The 24540-nt window shown below is 36.5% G+C and overlaps 1 protein-coding gene across 5 annotated transcripts in view; it reads left to right on the top strand.

Annotated features, from left to right (window-relative positions):
- The window catches only part of TTLL7 (tubulin tyrosine ligase like 7), a 145096-nt gene that overhangs the window by 55449 nt on the left and 65107 nt on the right, over window positions 1-24540 (top strand). For all 5 annotated transcript variants that reach the window (XR_006712414.1, XR_006712415.1, XM_045478035.1 and 2 more), the window contains exons 6-10: window positions 2611-2769; window positions 7115-7331; window positions 12388-12552; window positions 18376-18534; window positions 23702-23796. Coding sequence is in view for 3 of the 5 variants with exons in the window: in XM_045478035.1 (XP_045333991.1) it covers window positions 2611-2769; window positions 7115-7331; window positions 12388-12552; window positions 18376-18534; window positions 23702-23796 (795 nt within the window). In the remaining 2 variants the exon portion in view is untranslated. The remainder of the gene's footprint in view (window positions 1-2610; window positions 2770-7114; window positions 7332-12387; window positions 12553-18375; window positions 18535-23701; window positions 23797-24540) is intronic.

The raw sequence follows: 24540 nt of genomic DNA, 5'->3' as shown, positions 1-24540 counted from the left end.
ATCTTGGTGGGACTATAGATAATGGACTCAAAGAATGTAGAAAGGAGGAGAAAGCCCTGGAGTAGGTGATTGTCAACATCTATTACACTAAAGGAGAGATAGTGGTAATGGGGACGAGAAAATACATCTGGAAAATACGAAAGAGATAGAATTGACAGGACTGGAAAGCTGCTGTGATGTGAGAATCCAAGGGGAGTAGAGAAATGTTCAAGATGACTGGTAGGTAGCCTTCTGGTTTAGGAGATCATGAAGGTACAACACTTTAGTAACATAGGGATTATAGGAAGAACGGACATCAGAGGAACGGGAATTACCTCTGTAAAGTTTGGGACATGTGTTTCACTGAAGTCATTTACTTTCATCTAACACATACTTATTAAATATAATTTTTATATGTGAGCCACTGTGCTGGCCTCTGGGCTCATGAGGTGATCAAAAGCAGACTTGAGGCTTTTACAACATTGGGTTGCAACTGTGATAAGTGCTATGAAATAAAGGCACACAGTTGTAAGTCAGTGCATAGTGAAGGACTTCTGGCTTAGGGAGGCATTGGAGACTTTCCCCAAGGAAGTGATGTGGAAACCTAAATCTGAATCCTGAGTAAGAGTTATTGGTAAAATGGTATATAACAGCTTTCTGGGCAGGAAGAATAGTATGGGCTAAGGTCATGTTTGTGCAAGAAAGCAGGAATAGTCAGGATACTGAAATAAGGCCAAGTGTAGCTAGAGCACAGAGACATAGATGGGGACCAGGAGAGATTAGTTGAAGCGTGATGTTTAGGATTATAGTCCTTACCCTAATTCCACAGGAGAGGAGGGGGAGATGAAATTGGTAATATGATGAGATTTGCATTTCGAAAAGATCATTCTATTTGTTTTGTAGAGAACAGAAGTCTGTATGGTCAGGAGAGTCAAGAAAGTTGAATGTAGACCCATTAGTAGGCTATTAAAAATAGGCAATTTCTTATTTTTATAGAATCTTTGGAATTCTCCTTAAGGAAAAAATAATCTTCTATTAGATTGAAAGTTATGACCTATTTGAGAATTAACTAAATTACATGTTTAATATCATTTAGTAAATCCATGACAGCTATGAGCAGAAATTATTCCATATTTCCAAATTCCAAATTTCCAAAAGAGACTGCATGTCTCTTTTGAAGCTATCCATTTTTACATCAAATGATTTGTGCTAGATTGCTAAATGGAATAAAGTGTTTCTCTTCAATATATGTGTGCTTGGATTTTTTCCAAATATATGTGTGAAAGAATGGTATCACTCATAAATACTATATGATTAGTTTAAAATAGATTATTTTAATGAAAACTTTAAATTGATCTAATTTCATATCATTGTTAAAAATATAATAAATACACTTAAAGGTATTGGAAACAAAAACATGGACATTAGCACTGTTACTGTGCTTCCTTTAGATATATGTGTGTGTGTGTTTTCCAAACCAGTCAATGTTAGCCTATATTGTACTGAAATTAATTAGCTTGTTGGCTTATTCTGGATTTGATAGATGGAGTTGGTAATTACTTCCCTTATTATAATGGAAATATAAGTTTTTTACAGAGTTCTTTTGAAAGAGCACTTGAAATATAACCATAGGAGCCTACAGTTGTGGAGGCCAAGTGGCTCATGCATTCCACACCCTCCTTTTAGAATTTAGACCCTACCTCTGTGCATACCATATATGGTGCTTCCATTTTAGTTTTGACTAATCTCATTTGAAGACAGTATCATCTCATCTATAAAAGACTTATGTACATTTATTAAAAAGAACTTCCTTGATACAATCAGATTTTCTTTGATTATATTTTAAAATATCTTCATTTTTAGTGGGAATCAATATGCACAAAACAGTTAACAACTGAGATTAATCAAAAGTAAACATTTTATAGCTAGTTTTATCCTTATGTTTCAAATAGGCAGCCTGGTTTTTAGCAAATATAAAAATATCAGGACATACGTTGTAGCCATAAAACCACATGTATAGGCATATGTAGTTCATATGAACAAAGAAACACAAACTTCTAGTATACTTAGGCTTCACATGGTTTTCTCAGAAAGGTAGTTAAACTTCAAAAAACACTGGAGTAAAAGATGATCAAAGCCACTCCTTGAGGACTCAAAATCATCTTTAAAGAAGCAATATGAATGGCACACCATTTCCTGTACCCGTCCTGTCATCCCAGATGCAGAGTTAATTACTATTTCCACATATTACCTTGCCATGTATGTCTTTATTGTATCTATCACATTGTATTTAATAGCCTATATGTGAATTCTTTAGAGTTAAGACCATATTAAATTATCCTAATATCCCCAGTGCCTAGCATAAAGTATATACTTAAATAATCTACCAATATATAAATTAGTACATAGGACAGAGGTTCTTGTCTATTTTTTTTCACTGATGTATCCTTCCAGTGTCTAGAATAATGCCTAGCACATAGTAGGTGCTTTACAGACATGTGTTGAATGAATCAATAAATGAAAAGAAATGGAGGGAATTTAAATCCTTGTAATAAATGTCAGTAGCACAGAGAAAGAAAATTTAGACAAGTTTGAATGGAAATTACTTTTCATAGTATCTCTAATTTACAGAATGATCAAGTCCCGGCCTCTGGATTATACCTTTGTTCCTCGAACATGGATCTTCCCTGCTGAATATACACAATTCCAGAACTATATGAAAGAATTGAAGAAAAAGAGAAAGCAGAAAACTTTTATAGTAAAACCAGCTAATGGTGCAATGGGTCATGGGTAGGTATTTATCACCCAGAACATATAAAAGGTTTTGAAAACTTGGGGAAAAAGAATAAATGTGAACCTTCATTCATGGTTGAATATGAAAAAAATAATAAAATGGGTCTTTGTTGCTTTTTTGGGACTAAATATAAATATTTAATGAGCCATTTTACCCTGTCCCACAGGCTTCAGTAATTCATTTTAAAAATTAAATCAACAGGTTGTGAGACTTTAATAGGAGACAATAAAAAGATGTCTTCTAATTTTTTCTTAAACATAGAATTTTGCATTTATAATAATTTAAGAGTAAACTTGGAGGGTAAAATTCAGTTGATGCGGTAGACCTAAATTGACTCAAAGAAAAAAATGGCAAGGGATTTACTCTTTCAATACCTAGAAACTTTAAAGCAAAATATGTATCCTCTTCGCTTTACAAATAAGTTTTTTTCTTTAGGTACCATGGTAATTGAATTGAAATTGAATAAATCACATTTTAAGCTAAGACATGTTTAAGAACTAGACATGTTAGCTGAGCATAGATTTTACAATTTAATATTCCTGTTTCCTTTTGCTTTCTAATGTTAGTTTACTGCAATGTTTGTTTGTTTGTTTGTTTGTTTGTTTGTTTCAAAAAAATGTGGCTGAGGTTCCTTTTAATAAAAACACATGAGTTATTTTAATTGTTTGATTAAAAAAAAATTTTTTTAATGTTTATTTTTGAGAGAGAGAGAGACAGAGAGACAGAGAGCAAGCTGGCTAGGGGCAGAGAGACAGGGAGACACAGAATCTGAAGCAGGCTCCAGGCTCTGAACTGCCAGCATAGAGCCCAGCGTGGGGCTTGAACTCACAAACTTTGAGATCATGACCTGAGCCAAAGTCAGATGCTTAACGACTGAGCCACCCAAGTGCCCCAGTTGTTTGATTTTTAAAATGCTGTGGTGAAAAAAGATGTTTGGAAATGTAACTGCCAGGTAAATTATTGTTCAACAAATTTCCTTGTAATTTTTAATCATAATTTAATAATTTAATCAGAAATTATTTTAACTGTGGCTTATGTAGTATTAGTGGGAATTGTATATTAATTGTTTAAAGTTGGCTTGCTAAATGCTTGTATCAAAGGAAAATTTTTTGGGCGGGGCTTAGTAGATGTTCACATTTTTCTAAATTTTAATGTTAATCATGTTTATATTTATATGTGCTAATATTTAATGTCAAAACATTATAAATAAGTAACAATTTGGTTTGATGACAGTATAAAAATAGCTGAAAAAGCATACTGTATACATTCTGTGCTGCCAGAGTTTATCTCATGTAATGTAGCTGTACATAGTAAGGGACACCTCTCTCTGTGGTGTCCTTGCTGGTCTTCTGTTTAGTTGTTCTGTCCATTATTGAAAGTAGAGTATTGAAGACTGTAACTGATACCGTTGAACTGTTTCTTTTTTCAATTCTATTGGTTTTTGCTATATATGTTTTGGAGCTCTGTTGTTAGGTGCATATATGTTTATAATTACTATGTCTTATTGATACGTTGTATTTTTTATTATTATATATTGTCCTTCTTTGACTCTTGTAATAATTTTTGTCTTAAAGTCTATTTTGTTTGATACTAGTGTAACTACTCCAGCTCTCTTTTGGTTACTGTTGGCATAGGATATCTTTTCCATTTGTTCATTCTCTTTGAATCTAAAGTGAATCTCTTATAGACAATGTGTGGTTGGCCTATGTTTTTTTGTTTGTTTGTTTTTATTTTTTATTTATTTATTTTTTTTAAATACATTCTGCCAAGGCTTGGCTTTGCTTCTATATAGCTCTGTCCTTCTTTATGTTGTTTTGGTCATGAATTATATTTGCATATATTGTGTGCCCATCAACATAGATTTATAATTATAGTTTAATGCAATTGTATTTTAAATAATATAAGGAAAAAATAGTTTCAAACCTAAACTACATTAATAGTGACTTTTATATTTACTTATGTAGTCACCTTTACCAGGTGTTTTTTATTTCTTTGTGTGGATTTGAGTTACTATCTTGTGTCCTTTATTTCAGCCAGAAGGATTCACTTTAGCATTTCTTATAGGCCACATATACTAGTAGCAAACTCTTACCAGTTTTTATCTGGAAATGTCTTAATTTCTCCTTCAATTTTGAATATTTCTACAAGATAAAGAATTGTTGGTTAGCAGTTCCACCAACCCCCCCAGCCCCCCACCCCTTTCTGTCAACACTTTGAATAATAGGTCATCTCACTGCCTCTGGTCTCCATTGTTTCTGATGAAAAATCAACTGTTTATCTATTGAGGATCACTAGGGTTTGATAAGTAGCTTAGTCTTGCTACTTTCAAGGTTCTCTTTGTCTTGGCTTTGGACAGTTTTATTATAATATGTTCTAGTGTGGATGTCTTTGAATTTTATCCTACTTGGAGATCATTGAGGTCTTTGGATGTGTAAGTTAATATTTTTTTTTAAATTTTTTTTTTCAACGTTTATTTATTTTTGGGACAGAGAGAGACACAGCATGAACGGGGGAGGGGCAGAGAGAGAGGGAGACACAGAATCGGAAACAGGCTCCAGGCTGTGAGCCATCAGCCCAGAGCCCGACGCGGGGCTCGAACTCACGGACCACGAGATCGTGACCTGGCTGAAGTCGGACGCTTAACCGACTGCGCCACCCAGGCGCCCCAATATTTTTCATCAAATATTTTTCTCTCCTCTCCTTTTGGGATTCCCTTTTGAAGCTCTGTTCATTTTTTTCATTCTTTTTTTTTTTTTTTTTTCCTGTTTCTCAGACTAGTTAGTCTCAATTGACCTAAACTTTAAATTCACTGATTTTTTTTTTACTTCTTAAATCTTCTGTTTAATCTCTCTAATGAATTTTTTGTTCCATGAATTTTTTTTTAACTCCAGAACTTCAGTTTGGATCCTGAAATAACTTCTATCTCTATGGACATTCTCTATTTCGTGAGATATCATTCTCATGATCTCCTTCAGTTCTCTGTACATTGTTTCCTTCAACTGTTTGATTTAAAACAGTTGATCTAAATAGTTGATGGCCTAGTAAGCCCAATGTCTGGCTTTCTATTAATTGGTAATTTTCATGCCTATGAGCCATACTTTCTTTTTTCTTTGCATGACTTGTGAATTTTTTTTTGAAAACTGGACATTTAGAATGTTAATAATGTAGCAACTCTGGAGATCAAATTCTTCCTCCTTTACAAGGCTTTTCTTGCTGCTTATTATGGTTGTTCTTTATTTGTTTAGTGATCTTTCTGAAATAATTTTGTGAAGTCTGGATATCGTGTTGTGTGTGGCATTGAAGTTCCTGTTCTTTTAGGTCAGTACTCACCTAGTAAGTGAACAGAGCTTTCCTCAAACACTTGCAGCCAAAAAACAAAGAAACAAAAACCCAAGAAAACCTCCCCCAAACCAAACACTCCCAATCTTTGCAGATGGTGTGTGTGTGTGTGTGTGTGTGTGTGTGTGTGTGTGTGTGTGTATGTATATTGGGACATGTCTTCAACACTTAACTAGACAGTCTACAACTCTGCCTTATTCTCATTTCCTGCTCCTTCATTAACAACCAGAACCTGATGGACCTCTCAAGAGAGCTTTGGGTCTCTCAAATCTTTCCTGAGCAATCACTTAGCCCTGGGCATACACATGGTCTTCTAAATTCTCAGAAATGTCTGAGTTTTTCAAAGCTTTTATTCCCCCAAGATTCTCATACTTTACTCTTTTTCCCAATCTTTTTAGTTAGTATATTGGTTTCCCCAACCTTTATTGGTTGCCATAGGCAGCAGGAACTATAATGCATTTGTCTTTAAAGGTTTTCAATAATGCACTCCCTCTCCCCACCTCCATGTAGCTGCCTCAACACTGGGAGAATTCCCATTTAGACAAAATATAATCAAGTCCTTTGAGTTCCTTCAGGAAATGACCACACAGATGAAAAACAAACAAACAAGCAAAACAAACAAAAAACTACCACAAGAATAAAGTCTATTCTGCACTCTAGAACCAGTACTTGTACTAGGAACATGAATTATTCTTCAAGGCCACTGCTGAGCCGAGGTTGAGGGATGGGACCAGAGTGAGTTAAAATGCCACAAAGCTGTTTTACATGGATTCAGCTGTTTTTTTGTTTAAGTGTTCCCTGGTTGTCACAAGCTTTTGGTCAGTTTCCAGAGTTCCAAAGAAAGTTGATTCTGACAATTTTTTGGCTGTTTTTGCTTTTGTAGGGGGACAGACTTTGGAATTCCCTACTCTACCATTTTTCTCCTTAGTATTATCTGTAGCTTTTTAAACATCTTGGTACCATATCAAATTATCCTTTTAATTCTTTTTTTTTTTAACTTAGGATTTCTTTGATAAGAAATGGTGACAAACTTCCATCTCAGGATCATTTGATTGTTCAAGAATACATTGAAAAGCCTTTCCTAATGGAAGGTTACAAGTTTGATTTACGAATTTATATTCTGGTAACATCATGTGATCCACTGAAAATATTTCTCTACCATGATGGACTTGTGCGAATGGGGACAGAGAAATACATCCCACCTAATGAGTCTAATTTGGTAAGTGACACCAGCTAGAATCGATGCTTTTATTCATTTGTTCAACATGTACTTTTTAAAGTACCCATTGTATATAATGATTATATGAATCCAAGTCCCTTTTCCCCAGTTTTTATAGTCAAGAATTGTGCGCATAAACAAGACTGCTTCTAATTTATAGACAGCTTTGTGAAAATTAGAAAAAATGATGTCTCCTCCAGCAGGCTAATTAGGAGAAGGCACTCCCTCTGGGTGCTGTGAGCATAAGGATGGATTTCAAAGCACACACGTGTATGTAATGGGCTTGTGTAGAAATGACATATACACATGTGTATACAGTGACCCTACATAAAAATGGATTTCAAAGCACATATGTGTATACTTTGGATAGAAATGACTTATTTAGAGCTATATGTAGAAATAATATCTCATTGAGAAGTACAGACAAAGTGTCATGGGGTTGAGTTTAGGGATAGTTTGCGTTTAGCTCCTCATGGAGAAAGCTTTGAGAAAGCTTTACATAAAAGGTACAGTTTAACATGTAGGATGTGGGAGAAAGTGTATGAAACAGAGGAAGCAAAAGTTATCAGAAAGTAGAGCTGTTAAGTTTTGTTTGCACAAATGAAAAGATGGTAAATTTACATTCACCAAATGTGAAGTAGAGACATAAACTGGCAGTTTCTGGGTGCATTTTAAAATCTATTAAATGGAACTTTCTGTAGTTATTTTTCCATTAAGATTTCTTTTGTGCCGTCATAACATACAATTGTGGTTTATAATTTATGAAGGTCAAGCTGTAATTCGTTATGACAATTTTTCATGCAAATAACAAACTTTAATTTATAGTAAACTGTAATTTATTATCTATACTTAAAAGTTCAGTTAACCTCTACCCTGTTTTTGGATCTGCTAATTATAGTAAAAGTAACAAGTAATTAAGTATTGTTGCCCATTTTATCAAAGGCCTGGTTATTGTTCTCTTCCAATGTTATACACGGAATTAATTGCATTAAGAGTGGTCATATTTTAAAAATTACATAATGACTGATCATAAATGTTGCTATGTTCAATTAACTGAGAAATGTAAACCTGGCAAAGGAAGAATAAGGGAACTGTCAAATAAGGGAACTGTTTCCACTGGAAAGGAAGATAAAAGAAAGAACCGTCTCTTTAAAGGTCATAAGGTGTGAATATATCCAATCACCAAGTAATATTTGAACTCTACTGCGTTCCAGGCATTGTGCTGGTTTTGGAAAAACAGTGACCAAGACAGATACAGTGCTTGACCTCTCAAAAGCAACAGTCTAGTGGGGAGGCAGAAAATAAAATAAGCAGTTATAATACCTAATGGTAAGTGTAATGGTCTAAGAAACTGAGGGTGCTATGGCAGTGCATAGCAAGAGCATCTAACCCAGTTGGAGATAAAGGTTAGAAAAGGAGCTTGTAAAGTGAAATACAAACAATGAAGGGTCAGCCAGGCTGGGGGTGGGGTGGGATGGAACTCCAGAGAGAAAAATGGCCCAGAGATACGGTATATCTGGAGAAAGCAGACATGTTCAGTACTGCTCTATATAGACTATGAAGGGGTGGGTGTTCAGAAATGAGTATGAAGATCCTAGAGCACAGATCTTTCAGAGCTTTTTAGGCCATGTCTAGGATTTGGGGATTTAACCTAGGAAGAAAGGGAACATTAAAAGATTTTAAAGAAGGAAAGGAGGAATGAGATTTTTGTCTTCAAAAGTTCACCTGGTCTGTATTGTGGGGAATGTGAGATGGGGGTGTGGATGGATGGGGGAGGTGAGGGTAAGGAAAAAGCTGTTGTTTATACTAACCACACGTGAGAGAAAAGATGGCCTTATTTGAAGTAACAGTAGTAGGGCTAGCCAAAGAATAAGAACATAGATCTAAGATACATTTATGATAACATGGATAGCATTGATATAATAATATGCTGCAAGGTTGCATTTGTAGAACAAAGGAAAAGGAGAGAGAAAGTAAGGATAAAAACTCAAGATTTTTGGCATGGGCAGTCGGGTAGATGGGGTGTTATTCACCATGATAGGTAATATAGGGCTATTAAAGGTCTTGCAAGCTGGTGTGTGTTTGGTTCAACGTGCCTGCAAGGGCCTCCAAATGGATCTATGCTATAAGCATTTGGATATATAGTATAGGTCTGGAGTTGAGACAAGAGGACTGAGCTATAGGCCTAATTTGAGACTTGTCAGCTCTTAGATTATAATTAAAATAATTGGTGTGGGGAAGAATGGGTTATAATACATGTGAGGCAGGTAGTCATGTTTTAAGAGAAAAGAATAAGGGAAGACATAGGAAAGGGTGAGATATGGAAGCTCATTTAGGTGACAAATATTTATTCTAATATTTTAAATTATATGTATATGATTTACTTAAGTATGCTGAGTTAGGAAATCATAAGGAAAGACCATGAGTCAGCAAATGTATCTCATTTTGCCAAGTGCTTTTGAATCATGTACTCTGTGGCTCTGGGTCACATGTACAAAGAATGATCTCCTAGATAAATGTCAATGTTCCTTACATATCTTTAAAATTCAAAAGTTCACCTTTTTCGACTTCACGATCAAGTTCCTAGATTAAGATATGAAAAAGTAAAAAAAAAAAAAAAAAAAAAGAGAGAGAAGTACAAAATTTTATCTAAAGTGAGATCACAGTTATGTAAAAGGTAAGCTTAAGAAAAAATGCTGGAAAAAATAAACCAAAATGCTCTCATTGGTGGTTTTTGGATGGCATAATGCTGCATGTTTGTTTCTTTTTCCTATTTCCAATTTTTAAAATAGTGAGCATATATTTTATAAAGAGCTGTGTGTGTTTATAAGAAGTAAATATTGGTAAACTACATATAAGGAGATCATAAGACAGAATTTCAAACATTGAAATATAGTAAACATTTATTTTTTGCTACCAATGTAGCAGTTGGCAGGTTCTTGAAAAGTTTTGTGTATCCCAATTCATTGTATTGAGCTTATATGCTAAAAAATAGGGTGGAGAATATTTATATCCTATTCATACCTTGCAGGTTGCTATTTGATTTATAGCTGTTTTCACTGCTTATGGCTAATGTCCAACTGGCAATAAAATGCTTAGAAGGGGATTTTTGTCAAGGTAGATGTGAAATTGGAATTTCTAATCCTACTTACAAAGCTACTGTTTTAAGAAAAAGGCAAAGTTCCATTTCTTACTCACTTTTTTCATTAGGATAGCTAGAGTTTTTATTACTGCTAATATTATTTATCTTAAAAAATTCTTGCCAAATACAGAACCCCCTCAAAAATTATTTTCCAATTTTTTTAAATTTAAATTTTTTTTTTCAACGTTTATTTATTTTTGGGACAGAGAGAGACAGAGCATGAACGGGGGAGGGGCAGAGAGAGAGAGAGGGAGACACAGAATCGGAAACAGGCTCCAGGCTCTGAGCCATCATGAGCCATCAGCCCAGAGCCTGATGCGGGGCTCGAACTCACGGACCGTGAGATCGTGACCTGGCTGAAGTCGGACGCTTAACCGACTGCGCCACCCAGGCGCCCCCAATTTTTTTAAATTTAAAAGTGATTTCTATTTTGGAAACTAGGAAGTGCTGTGGTTTGATTAATTTCCTTTTTCTTCAAATCAAGCAGTTAAAATTAGACAAGTGTAAGACTTATGCTCTTTCTTTCAAATATCACTTAGTTTAAAGCTTTTTCTAAGTTTCATTAGGGCAGGGACTGTGTCTGTCTTGTTCATCTTTGTATCCTCAGTGCCCAGTACAAGTTCTTGCAGATAGTAAGTAGTCACTCCTTAAATATTGTTTAATGATGAAAAAATAAATTCTTAATTAGCAATGGCGCATGGGTTAGTAAACAGCATGTAGCTGAGATGATAAGTTCTGCACATTTGCATCGAAGATGTGAATACTGTAGATGGAAGTAACTGCAATGGAAATAAAATATGATGCAAATATACTTTGCTATTAACAAGCCTAAATAATAACCATGTATATGAAGTATTTGTTCATTGTGAAGCACCCTGCTATTTAAAGTAATTTCTGAGAATAGGATCATGAGGGCAGAATTTATAGATTTGACGAATGTCTATGATAGATTGGTAGGGAACCATTAGATGTGTCTTAGTTGACAGTTATGAGAGGTTTTAAATTTTGGATTACTTTTCCGGTTTATTTGAGGATAACAGTATCAACAAATGTAAGACTATAAAGAGACCAAGGCACGGCAGCTCCAATAAAGAGCACTATAAATTTATACTGTTAATCATTTGGACTCTGTACAGCATTGTGTGGTGCCTCTGTTTGCTGGCTGTAAGTGCACTCTGTCTCGCGAATGAGTTCAAGTGGCCTCCTGGTCAGCGTGGGAGGGCAGAGGTTGTGTTTGGTAGTCCTGCCTTTTGGTTTATGCTACTTACTTGAACTTTCATTTTTTATTTTTCTTTTAAAAGATATAGAATGCTCTGTCAGAAAATGCCCTTCCCCAAACAAATTTGGGTGAAAACTGTAAGTGACTAAAGATGTTAAAAATAAATATGAAAACAAATAGCATTTTTCCTGCTTAGCAATGTAGAATTTCATGCTTTCGTGTAATTACTTTGTATATTCATATTATTTTAATACTTTAAAAAATGCTTATTTATTTATTTTGAGAGAGAGAGAGAGTGTCCAAGTGGGGAAGGGGCAGACAGAGAGGGAGAGAGAGAATCCCAAGCAGGCTCTGCGCTGAGCAGAGCCCAATACGTGCTCAATCTGATGAACCATGAGATCATGACCTGAGCCGAGATCAAGAGTCAGACACATAGCCAACTAAGCCAATACTTTTTATGGTAGATACATTTTGAATAATATATAAAGTAACTTTGTAGATGACTATACTTGTAATCCTTTTATTGGAAATTTGCCGTTTCGCTTAATTTGAAAACTATCTAAGTCATTGTGAAATTGTCAATTTGTATGTTTTAAATTTTAAAAATGTCTTTCATCTTTGGATGCTTTGTGTTCTGTGAAAGCTCACAGTTCTAGAGTCTCATAGGTGATAACTTTGGTTCTTACTTGTTACAGACGCAGTTATACATGCATCTAACAAACTACTCTGTGAACAAGCACAATGAGCGTTTTGAAAGGGATGAGACTGAAAACAAAGGCAGCAAACGTTCCATCAAGTGGTTTACAGAATTCCTACAAGCAAATCAACATGATGTTGCTAAGTTTTGGAGTGATATTTCAGTAAGATTATACCATTTCACAATTATAAGTGTCTTTCCTCAGATTAATTTAAAGGATCATCAGCATTTTAAATAAAGAACAGATTACATTAGGTTGGACAAATGAAGTATTGTCATGAAGGAGGTAGGAATTATGACAGACCTTGATGAGCAGTGTTTCTACTGCTAGGGATGGGAGAGAGGGGTACTAGGTATAAGCAGAAGCATAGATGTAGGGGAATAGGGAAAAGTGGCCCAGGTCAGCACATATGGTATTTGTAGGAATTTTGTGGGGATTTATGGCTGAAAAGATATGTGGAGGCAAAATTTTAGGTCTGAAAATCAATGGTTAACTTGGTAGGCAGTAAGGATTCAATCTTTCCAGATTTTAAGGGAGAAGAGAAATAAGGCCAAAGACCCTGAATTTAAAAGATAAATCTGAAGATGGGTGTGGGACGGGTTAGAGTAAAGACTAAGAGTAGGTAAAGGAGGGCACCGGGTTGTAGTTTAAGTGAAAAGAGTGGCCTGAGGTGAACCAGCTCAGAGTAGAAGAGGTGACAACGAAGTAAACATTGAGGTTAACTGAATGTCCAAAATCGGGGAGAAGTATTCAGAGATTCCTCTGCAGTTTTAAGGAGGAGTTATAGGGAGCATGGGTTGGCTTTATCTGAAGTAGAGTAGAGAGGAATTAATTTTTTTTTTTCAACGTTTATTTATTTTTGGGACAGAGAGAGACAGAGCATGAACGGGGGAGGGGCAGAGAGAGAGGGAGACACAGAATCGGAAACAGGCTCCAGGCTGTGAGCCATCAGCCCAGAGCCCGACGCGGGGCTCGAACTCACGGACCGCGAGATCGTGACCTGGCTGAAGTCGGACGCTTAACCGACTGCGCCACCCAGGCGCCCCAGAGGAATTAATTTTGAAAAGATGTAGAGCTTAGTTTTGCAAGTGAGGGAAAAGAGTTCTATTCATTTATTCATTCCATTCATTCTTTCAGTCACTCAGTAAACATTTATTGAACCCATAACCTTGTTTCTGACTGATAATTTGAAGATTTAGAAGATACAGCTCCAGTCCTCAAGAAATGTAAGAGTTTTGTAGGAAAGACCCACATACAAATTGTTAATAAAATATACCATAGCACGTACAACAGAGGCATGTGTTGGATTCTGTGGGAATGTAGAGGAAGACCACATATAGTAACTTTCCATGGGAAGGGGTAGGAGAAGGACTCCCAAGAGGCATTGGCACCCGAACTAAGTTTGTAAAAGTTCATGAGACTATGATAATGAGGTCTAGAGATTTATTGTACTTGAAACGTTTTCTCAGGTAGAAAGATTAAGCAGGTAGTTAAAAGTGCATGTTTGAAGCGTAATTGATAATTAAAGCCATGGCAGTGGGTGACACTGCAAATAAGGGTAAAGAGGGAAAAGAAGCAAATCTGAGAAGATAACCTGGGTGAAACTGCCCCTTTATAAATCCTAGCAGAAGTATCATCACAATGGTATTCAAAATTAGAAGAGTGTGTCTCTTGGAAGTACTTAATATGATAGGATTATGCAATATGATTTAGCTTTTCTTTGGGAGTGGATACTGTATAATTTAAATAAATCTATCACGGAAAATGCACATGAAAGTATAGTTAGTTGAATTTAGTTCTCTTGAGATAATTAGAAAAATCAGCGTCATTATACTTATCCTTTTCTTGTTTTGTTGGTTGAATTTTTTATACCTTATTTTCTATATCACAGAATGTAAATCCAGAGGTCCTTTGGTGTCAGATAAGTAAAAGGAGTGAAATGGTCTGGATAGAAGTAAATAGAGTATGCGGGAAACTATGGTAACTTGAAGTGTATGAGAAGTCTGAAGGGGGTGGACACTACTCAGCACTAGCCTTTTGTTGCCACATGGTATTGTGGGCCCAGTGTGGTTCATTCTTCTAATTTGACAATAGAAGCTCTAAGTCTCCTGATTTATTAAAATGTTGACACCACATTTAAAACTTTTTGAAAATGTAGGGGCTCCACCAAAAATGTGTATCAACTGGATTTTGTTGGAGGCCCACCAGCTTGTTAACTTTCTATCCTATCTTCCTGGTGGCCTAAATACATCCAAACAAGAAATTGGATGATGATAATTCTGTGTTTATTTATCTACTTATTTATTCTATCAAGGCCAATTTTGCAGAAATTCAAAAAATATTTTAATAATGATGGTTTATTATGTCAGATGCATCAGAGATGTGAAATTTGTTATTGCACGAATAACAAATGGAAGATCATACATGTTGATACCTGGATAATTTAATGAATGGATCATTTGATGAATAGCTCAACGAGACCAAGAAGGTTTCTATGCCCTGTGATGCTCCTTTTTTGTTGTTGTTGTTTTTACCAAATTTGTCACTTCCATGTGGGTTTTACTTCTTTGGAGAAGGGGGTATGAAAAGGTGGAACTTCTTGGACTGCCTTGGTGAAGAATGTGTAGAAAGAATCAGAGAGAAAAACGAGTGTCATTAGCTTTATATCCATTCGTTTTAAGTGGTACTTCCCGTACATAATTAATTAGGAGAAGGTATAGAAGTGAGACTAATATTAATAAGAGGGTATGGAAACGGACTTTTCTGTGAGAGCCTAAAATATAACATTCGTATATAACTTGAACATGGCCAGTGTGTGCCTATTAAGCTCTGACACATTTGTGATATCTTCTATAAAGGGGTAAATTCTGCATCATTCTTGCTTACATTACTTATAATGTGTTATAATCTACAAATAAGCAATTAGTTAATATTAGTAAATTACTAACTTTTCCAAGTATATATCTTAAAAAAAATTATTTTTAATCTTTATTTTTGAGAGAGAGAGAGAGAGGCAGAGAGAGAGGGAGACACAGAATCTGAAGCAGGCTCCAGGCTCTGGGCTGTCAGCACAGGGCTGTGAGCCCGACGCGCGGCTTGAACACACAAACTGCGAGATCATGACCTGAGCCAAAGTCAGACGCTTAACCGACTGCGCCACCCAGGCGCCCATCAAGTGTATATCTTTTAATTATATTTACCTTTATTAAGAATTGCATATAGGGGCGCCTGGGTGGTGCAGTCGGTTAAGCGTCCGACTTCAGCCAGGTCACGATCTCGCGATCCGTGAGTTCGAGCCCCGCGTCGGGCTCTGGGCTGATGGCTCAGAGCCTGGAGCCTGTTTCCGATTCTGTGTCTCCCTCTCTCTCTGCCCCTCCCCCGTTCATGCTCTGTCTCTCTCTGTCCCAAAAATAAATAAACGTTGAAAAAAAAAATTATAAAAAAAAAAAAAGAATTGCATATAAAGATATCTGTTTAAGATGAGTTAATGAAATAATATATTATAAAAAAAGGAGATAGAGAAGGCAGTCAATCAGTAAGTTTTTATCTTTGTGTCATAGTTTACAAATTTCATGAATTTAACTTTGGACTTTTTATTTCAATGACCTCGTTTTTGGGAGGCAATTTCTCTAAAAAGTAACTGTCTGTATATGAAAACTGACGTTCAATACCTCCTGTGTAGCATGGAGATGTGTGCTTTTGTGCTGGTCAAGAATGAGTGAGAAAATGGGGCTCCTGGGTGGCTCAGTTGGTTGAGCTTCCAGCTTCGGCTCAGGTCATGATCTCGTGGTCTGTGAGTTCGAACCCGCATTGGGCTGTGTGCTGACAGCTCAGAGCCTGGAGCTGCTTGGGTTTTTGTGTCTCCCTCTCTCTCTGCCCCTCCCTCGTTCATGCTTGTCTCTCTCTGTCTCAAAAATAAACATTAAAAAATATATATAAAAAAAAAGAATGAGTAAGAAATCAATAGAAAATCAAGCCATGGAAGTTACTCATAAACCCCGTTGTCTCTGAATTCTTTTTATACACTGTAGATACAGATCTACAAATCATATTTCAGAGCAATGACAGTATGTTGGAAATTCTCAAAAAACATCAGTGGAGTTTGATTTGTGTTCGGTTATATCACTCTTGATTTTCACATATACCTGTAGTCTTACCTTTGCATTCCAAAAAATGTGGTGTTTTATGCAGAAAAAGCACAGATTTGTAATTCTTCAGGGTCAATTAATATTCGATCTCCTCCCCCCGGCCCCCGTCTGAGTTGTTTCATGCAGACATTTATTAGCCAAGGTTTTAACTTTTTTTTCCCCTATTTTCCAGTATCTTCACTAATACATCCAAAGATTTATATTAAGTGATTTTTTTTTTTTGTCTTTTATCTTTATATACTTCAGTGTTTTTGGTGTTCAGTTTTTTACTTTGAGTAAAATTTTTCTGAGAGTAACCTCTCATAACATCTCTGATACTTACCCCAAATATGATCTGGGTTGGGATTCTGGATAACAGCAAGATTAATCTGTCTCCCATTTTTTCTCCAATATAATGAATATTGCTCCCACCAGGTAATGGAATGTTTGTTTCTGACCTGAAATACGAAGAGGAGTGAGGAATGGCAGAATAATTGTAACAATAGTAGTAGTTAACACTTACTGAAGGTTTACTCTGTTCTAGGCACTATGCCAAGAGTTTTACATGGAGTCTCATTTTGCACTTACTTCAGTCTTTTGCAGTAGGTATTATTACTATTTCCCCTTTCCCTTTGGGAAAGTGAGATTCAGAAAGCTTAAGCAACATAACTGAGGTTTGCTCAGTTGCTTGCTAGTGCAAGGAACAAAGCCAGGAATAAACCCAGAAAGTCTGATGTTAGAGCCAAGTTCTTAACTGCCATGTTATATTGCCTATGCCTGTAGAGAGGGACTTAAAAAGACAATATATTCTAAGGCAAAAATACAGCAAAACCACTTTTCCACAATCCATACTTTGTTCTTAAACTTCAGTAAACCAACCTTTTGTTTTATTAGCATTAGTAACTCATTCTAGCAGTATTGTGTGTCCTCTTGTCTCCAGTAAACCTTATGAACTGCAAAATCATCACCACACAAAGAAGCCCACCTTTCCTAGATTCTGTCCCATCCTTTCAGCCATTGTCTCAGTGGAGGTTCTATAATGTTGTTTGTGAAGTAGTTGACCCTCGCTGTAACTTTTCTTCGCTGCCACTCCTAAACCCTCCTGTATGGTTTCTGAGAAGTCTAGCATGTGCTCCTACCCTTATTTATTTACCAGATAGAAACCACATTTGTCAACTTGATTTTTGTTTTTGTTTTTCTTGAGAGAGAGATAGACAGCATGAGTAGGGAAGGAGCAGAGGGAGAGAGGGAGAGAATCTTAAGCAGGCTCCATGCTCGGTGCAGAGCCCAATATGGGGCTCCAACTCAAGACCATGAGATCATGACCTGAGCTGAAATCAAGAGTTGGATGCTTAACTAACTGAGCCACCCAGGCGCCCCATATCCACTTTTATTTTACTTAATTGTTCACAAATATATTTGAGCATCTACTAAATGGCAGGCACTAGTGTAGGCACAAGGACACGGCTGTAATTAAAAAAGAAAAATATCAGCTGATTCTATGCTGTGTAAGATGGTACAGTAAAGGATAGCCATGACTACTTTTGACTCCAGGGTCAGGGAAGGCCTTTCTGAATATCAAGGAGCCAGACATGGGAATATTGGGCAGAGTGTTCCAGAAAGAGGGAACAGTTACTGCCAGAGACCCTAAGCAGGCAAGCGTGGCTGGAGTGTAATGAGTAGGACAAGAGTTGCATGAAATGGAATCAGAGTAGCGGCAGGGGCCGCGTGTCATAGAGCTTTGTGAACTTGGCCAGTGTGCTGCTCTGTAAGTTTAGGCCTTATTTCCACATATGTAAATAAGATGCAAAAAAGTAACGCATTTTCACATTTTTTTTTTAATCACTCTTATTTGCAGGAATTGGTTGTAAAGACTTTGATTGTAGCAGAACCTCATGTCCTGCATGCATATCGAATGTGCAGACCCGGTCAGCCTCCAGGAAGTGAAAGCGTCTGTTTTGAAGTTCTGGGATTTGATATTTTGTTGGACAGAAAACTAAAGCCATGGCTTCTGGAGGTAAGGCATTTCTATAAGAAGAAAGAGAAGTTACTACTGTTCTTGTGCATTAAAACAAATGTTTTTTAAATGAGTAGTTGGCACTGTTGTCTCATTAACCGAGCAGAAAGAGGCCTGAATGGAACATGTGGGAGGAAGAGAACAAAAATTCAGAGAATAGAACAGTTCCAAGAACGGACCAGTATGTGTTTGATATTACTTTTCCCAAGTTAATTTGAGTGCATTTCTGGGCCAGGAATTTTGAATGTATGTGTGGATCTGCTTCTACTGATTTGTCTACTTTCTCCACTATTTCCTCAGTCTCACGTCCTTCATTACTTCATTACTCCATGACCTCTGGATGTTGTCTTTCCTCTGTGTGGGTGCCTGGGCTTGAGGACGATGGCCTCCTTGTCTTCATTGGTTTCCTATTCAAACTCTCCAAGAAGAGAGAGACTCTGATTGGTTCATTAATCAGTATTCAGTACCTCATACCCCAGCTGGCATGGCTTCTCCCTGAAGGCCATATTATATGCCTGGGACTTCCCCCATGTCCAGTCTGTTAACTGTGTGCCTTTGGGTTTGCTGCCAGTCCCTGGTATGGTCGGAGTCGTTGTTATTTTTCTCTTGTTATAAAAGATCACTTAATATTAGGAAAATATGAAATGATATAAAGGAGAAATAAAAATAGTCTCTTCTTAAGATTTGTGTACCTTTCCTTCCAGTCATACTTATACTACATCCAGAAGAAAACTTAGAAGTTTTCTATCCCATTCAGCAGTTTCCTCTCAGGCCCTTGATCTGGAGTCATAGAGTGCATGGGCACAGAACACTGTGTTTAGGAAACTTTATCGGGAAAATAGCACATACCTAAGCAGTGTTTACTAGATTAGTTACATTTTGGAACATATTGCTATAGAAGGTATAATCAACAAGTACCTTTCATTTTATGCTGATTATCTCTCTTTTTTTGTTAATGATTTCGAAGGTGGAAGTTCTGTCTGTAACATGCAAAAGCAAATTGAATGAGTGATAGATAATCAAGACATTCAAAATATATTTTTAGGAAGGAGCACTTTTCCAATTAGAGGGCTAATGGGTGTGTGTGTGTGTGTGTGTGTGTGTGTGTGTGTGTGTGTGTTCAATCTGCTCTGTTCCAGCATGTTATATTTCCAATCAAATACAGATGTCAGATGTTCAAATTTTGTTCCTGCTTGGGTCCTGGAAATAAGATTTTGCTCTCTTTTTGTGTCCTTCATCACTTGAACATGAAAGCATTTGACTCTGCGCCTTACTAGGCCTGACATTTTCTTCCCTAGGTTTCTTACTTTGTCTGCAATTATTCTTCCTTGCTCTTAACTGTATTTCCCCCCTGCTCCTGCTACTTGTCTTTTATCCTTGACGGGGTGGAGAAAAAGTGAAGGCACATGCATGAAGTGGCACTCAAAGTATAGTAGGGAGTAATGACTATAGATGATTTAGTTACCTGTTTTTAAAAGCATTTGTCTAACTGGTGCTTTGTATGAGCTTGGTAAAGCAGAATTGACTGAATGGTTGAATTCTATATTTTTTCAAAGGCTCAAAACACCATTGTTGGCATTAGTGTTTCTTCATACTTTGTTCTCTCCTTTATCATGTCCAGATGAATAACCATTAAAAAACTCCACAATACTCAACAGCTAACTAGCACTGTTTGCATTAGCCTATTTTCATTTTCAATTCATTTCTTCATCATTTCCAGATCAGTCAGAACCATTACAAAGACTTTATAGTAATCAATCACTATGGATAATGAACATTTATTGTATTAAAACAGTTAAAGTAATCTTATTTAGATCTTGCTTCTTTGTGTTTTCTCCCAGCTGCAATTGTAGTGGTTCTAACATATGTTGTTAAAAACCTTTTGGCACCATCAAGTGGAATAAGATAGACGGTGCATCTGAGGATATGATAACTTTTAGTTAACTGGAATAATTGCAGGTAATGATTCATAGTGACAAAATTGCAGAAATTTTCAAGCACAGAAACATTGTTAGGGAAAAGTATGAAAACTGGGCAGCGTATGAATATACTGCTAATACTTTAATTACCCTTGAATTATTTCAACAAGTCATTGTGTCAGGGGGTGGAAATAAAAGAAGACAGAATACTTGCCCTGGTTTAGTGGGGACTCAGATATATGTCTTATGGTAATATTTACAGGTATAAGTAGGGAACAGGGTACCAGCACAAACAATAGAGTGATTAATCTCTCTATGTACAAGTGCGTATTTGACAGTTAAAAAAAATCTTTGCAGAGGAGGAACTCCTGAGCAGAGTATTTAAGGCTGTAGAAAGTACGGTGGGGACTGGAAGTTGGGAGAGATGGGGGTGGGATGAGGAGAAGTTACTGGGCAGAGGGAATAGCATTAATTTGTGAGCACAAAATCTGTTACGTATACTTTGTTATGTGCATGAAATTATTGTGCTTGTTTTGATAGTAAAACTATCATTTGGTTGGTTAATAAATAGTATTTATCAATTTAGTCTGCTTTCTGATAGTTTTCATTTTTGTGTGCATTTACACACTGCTGAACGTTAAGACCCTAACATCTGCAGAGTTTTGTCTGTTCTAGAATTGGGGTAGGAATGAGAGCCAAAGAAGCTGTCAACATCACAGAGTAGAATTTTGACTGAATGAAACCCTAATTTTCAGAGTTTCATCTGTCTTTAGTTTTTACTTTACCTTTCTCATAAAACTTTTGAGAAATCCAAAATGTTAATTGCAAAAAGTTTTTCTACGTTTTCATGTATTACTTGATCTTGTGTGAGTACATTTGTCCGTAGACCAATTTCTTTTTTATGGTACTAGAGGGAAGATTCTGACATAGGTAAGAGAGGACCTGAGGTCACAACCATCCTGGGGGAGGGGTATGTCTGGCAGAGTTCCAGATGACAGTTTTGGAATGGAACACCCAAGGAATTCTATAAAGATAGATTACATTTCAGTGAACCACTTAATCATTGTTTCCTAAATGTCTGGTTTATTTTATAATCCTGTTACAGGTAGCAGCTGAACTGTCATTAATTGTATTACAAATTCCAGAGATTTGAATCAGTATGGAATGGTTAACTTGTTTTTTTCACATAAAATACATTGCCCTTTCTTTGCACTTGTAAGAGGAAATACTTAAAGAGTTTTGAAGTCGTGGATTAATAAACTTCCTTTCTTTAAAAAAATTTTTTTAAAAATATTTTATTTATTTTTGAGAGAGAGAGAGAGAGACCGAGAGCAAGTGGGGGAAGGGCAGAGAGAGCGGGAGACCTAGAATCCAAAGCAAACTCCAGGCTCCGAGCTGTCAGCACAGAGCCTGACATGGGGCACAAACCCACGAACTGCAAGATCATGACCTGAGCCGAAGTCGGATGCTTGACCGACTGAGTCACCCAGGTGCCCCGGTAGACTCCCTTTCTTAAATTTGCCTGGAATAAATGGAGGTTCTTGTAGTTACTAAGCTATTCCTTTCTCCTTGGGACCACATCACATAGGCAGAAATATGTCCGTCACCTTCTAAATCAGAAATCAGCAAAAGCATAATGTAGTTTGGCATATCTCTATAAATGGAATACCATGCATCAAAATGATGGCATGAAAGATTTTCATGATATATTGATAAGGGAAAAACTTGGACTATAAAATAGTATTGTTAGTATAGGCATGTATTTAGAAAGTAAAGTGAAAATTATAAATATGCATGCATGGCAGATACTTACACTTTATCAAATGGTGAGCAATACACTATCAAATAGATGACAGTATGCTAGGTGGTGGGATTACAGGTGATTTTTCTGTTGTTTGTTTAGCTTCTCTTTATATACTTATACTTCCAACAATTGCCAGAGTTGTAAAATGCATACTATCAAGTTTTTTGTCTCTAATGGAATGGATTTGTAAAAGACAATCCTCTTTCAGGACTAGTAGCATATTTTTTTAGATCGTCTGTGGTGTTAGGTGGTGGTCATGAAAGCTGAGCTATAGTTTAGAACTCCGCGCATTCTAACCAACTGAGTTAATTAAGTAATTTTCTTAAACACTTGCTATTCCAGTTACATTTTTATAACAACAGCAACAACAAACCCAATAGCAGCAAAGACAAAGACAGGAGCTCCAGCTCTTGGGGTGGTAGCATATTGTATCATGGGTTTCAGGGTACATATAGTTACTGTTACTTCTTATTTTTCATCTTTTTTTTTTAGATGTTTATTTATTTTTGAGAGAGAGAAAGAGCATGAGCAGAAGCGGAGCAGAGAGAGACAGGGAGACAAAGAATCAGAAGCAGGCTCCAGGTTCTGAGCTGTCTGCAAAGAACCCAACACGGAGCTTGAACTCATGAGCTGTGAGATCATGACCTGAGCCAAAGTCGGACGCTTGACTGACTGAGCCACCCCTCAGTCTCTCTTTATTTTTTATCTTAATGAAATCCTGGAAACGATGTTGGAAAGAACACTCACAAATAACTCACTTATGCCCAGAATCCTTATATAGTTAGAGAAACTCATAGAGTTTAGTCTGCAACTACCTTTAATGGTATCTTCTGAGTTACGCATAAACTGAGTTATGCAGTTTTTGGAAATGAAAAATGATAAATTATTGTTTGATCCAGGTAGAAAAAAAATAGTTTATTTTTTAGACAGCAATAGACGAATTCATCCAGAAGATCTGAAGTAGTGAAAAGAGGGTACTGATAGTTTCCGTATGCTAAATAAATGCATGAGTATTGCTATATTGGTAGCATGCATATCTTTTTTGTTACATCATCATTATTATTGTTAATACTGGTCTTCTAATCTCATGTCAGAATGAGTCACTTTTAACTTCCCTGAACTTAAAACCTAGAGCATGGGGTGTTGGGCTGAAAAAGGGCGGGGAGGAGGGGGAGGGCACATAGGCTGACTGAAGATCCTGAGCTAAGGCAGCAGGGGGAAGAGGGCCATGAGAGCAGTCAGTTCCTCGCAACTCCTTGACTTAGGGTGGCGAGAAGGGAGGTGTGACAGTGGTAACTGGGCCATCTAGTATGTGGAGCTTTGAGATTTATTGTAGAGTTTTTCTACTGGTTGGAGATCTTGCATTAATTTAAAAAATAGGAATTGACTATTTACCAACCTACCAACATTTGGCCATTCTCATTGTTTCCTTTGTAAATTTCAGATTAATCGAGCTCCAAGCTTTGGAACGGATCAGAAAATAGACTATGATGTAAAAAGGGGAGTGCTGCTAAATGCATTGAAACTGCTAAACATCAGGTAAAGTCTTTCCTTCATTGTTTGGAAGGTTTCCAGCACATTTGGCCTGGAACAATCACTTGTACATGGGGTTGGCTTGTAACTTTTTCATATTTTGTGTTTTAAATTTCTTGATTCATTCTTCAAACCCATTTAGTGTTTTCTTTTTAAATATCATTTCCTCTCCTCTACATACTGCTTTTCCTTCTCCCTGTATCATGCTCTGAATCTATAGTAAATATGGTTAAATTACAGTGTTGGTATAATTATTCAGTATAGAGTATAAAGTTGAATTGGAGACTACCTGAGGAAAACTCTATATTATCTTCCTCACCTTGCAAGAAGAAACTAAAGCAGAGGTCATTCAGCATTCAAGAAGTAAACAACAACAACAACCCTCAAACACATGGATTTCCTACCTTTCTGTTCAGAAGTCTTCCCACTATATCATGCTGCCTGGGTAAACAGAAATGAGATGGTTATTAAGACAGGGTTAACCTTGCCATTGAAAATCATAGGCAGGATTTCCTATTTATTTGTTTGTTTGTTTGTTTATTTATTTATTTATTTATTTTTTAAGGCTGGATAACATTCCATTGTATGTGTATACTACATCATCTTCATCATTCATCTGTTGATGAACATTTAGGTTGCTTCCATGTCTTGGTTATCGTGAATCATGCTACAGTGAATGTGCGAGTGCAGACATCTCTTTGCATCCTGATTTCAACTCCTTTGGATATATACTCAGAAGTGGGATTGCTG

This window comes from Leopardus geoffroyi, chromosome C1 (genome assembly GCF_018350155.1).
Source record: "Leopardus geoffroyi isolate Oge1 chromosome C1, O.geoffroyi_Oge1_pat1.0, whole genome shotgun sequence".
In the NCBI taxonomy this organism is placed as follows: Eukaryota; Metazoa; Chordata; class Mammalia; order Carnivora; family Felidae; genus Leopardus; species Leopardus geoffroyi.
Note: the sequence above shows the minus strand (reverse complement) of the source record. Positions and strands in the feature narration are given on the sequence as shown.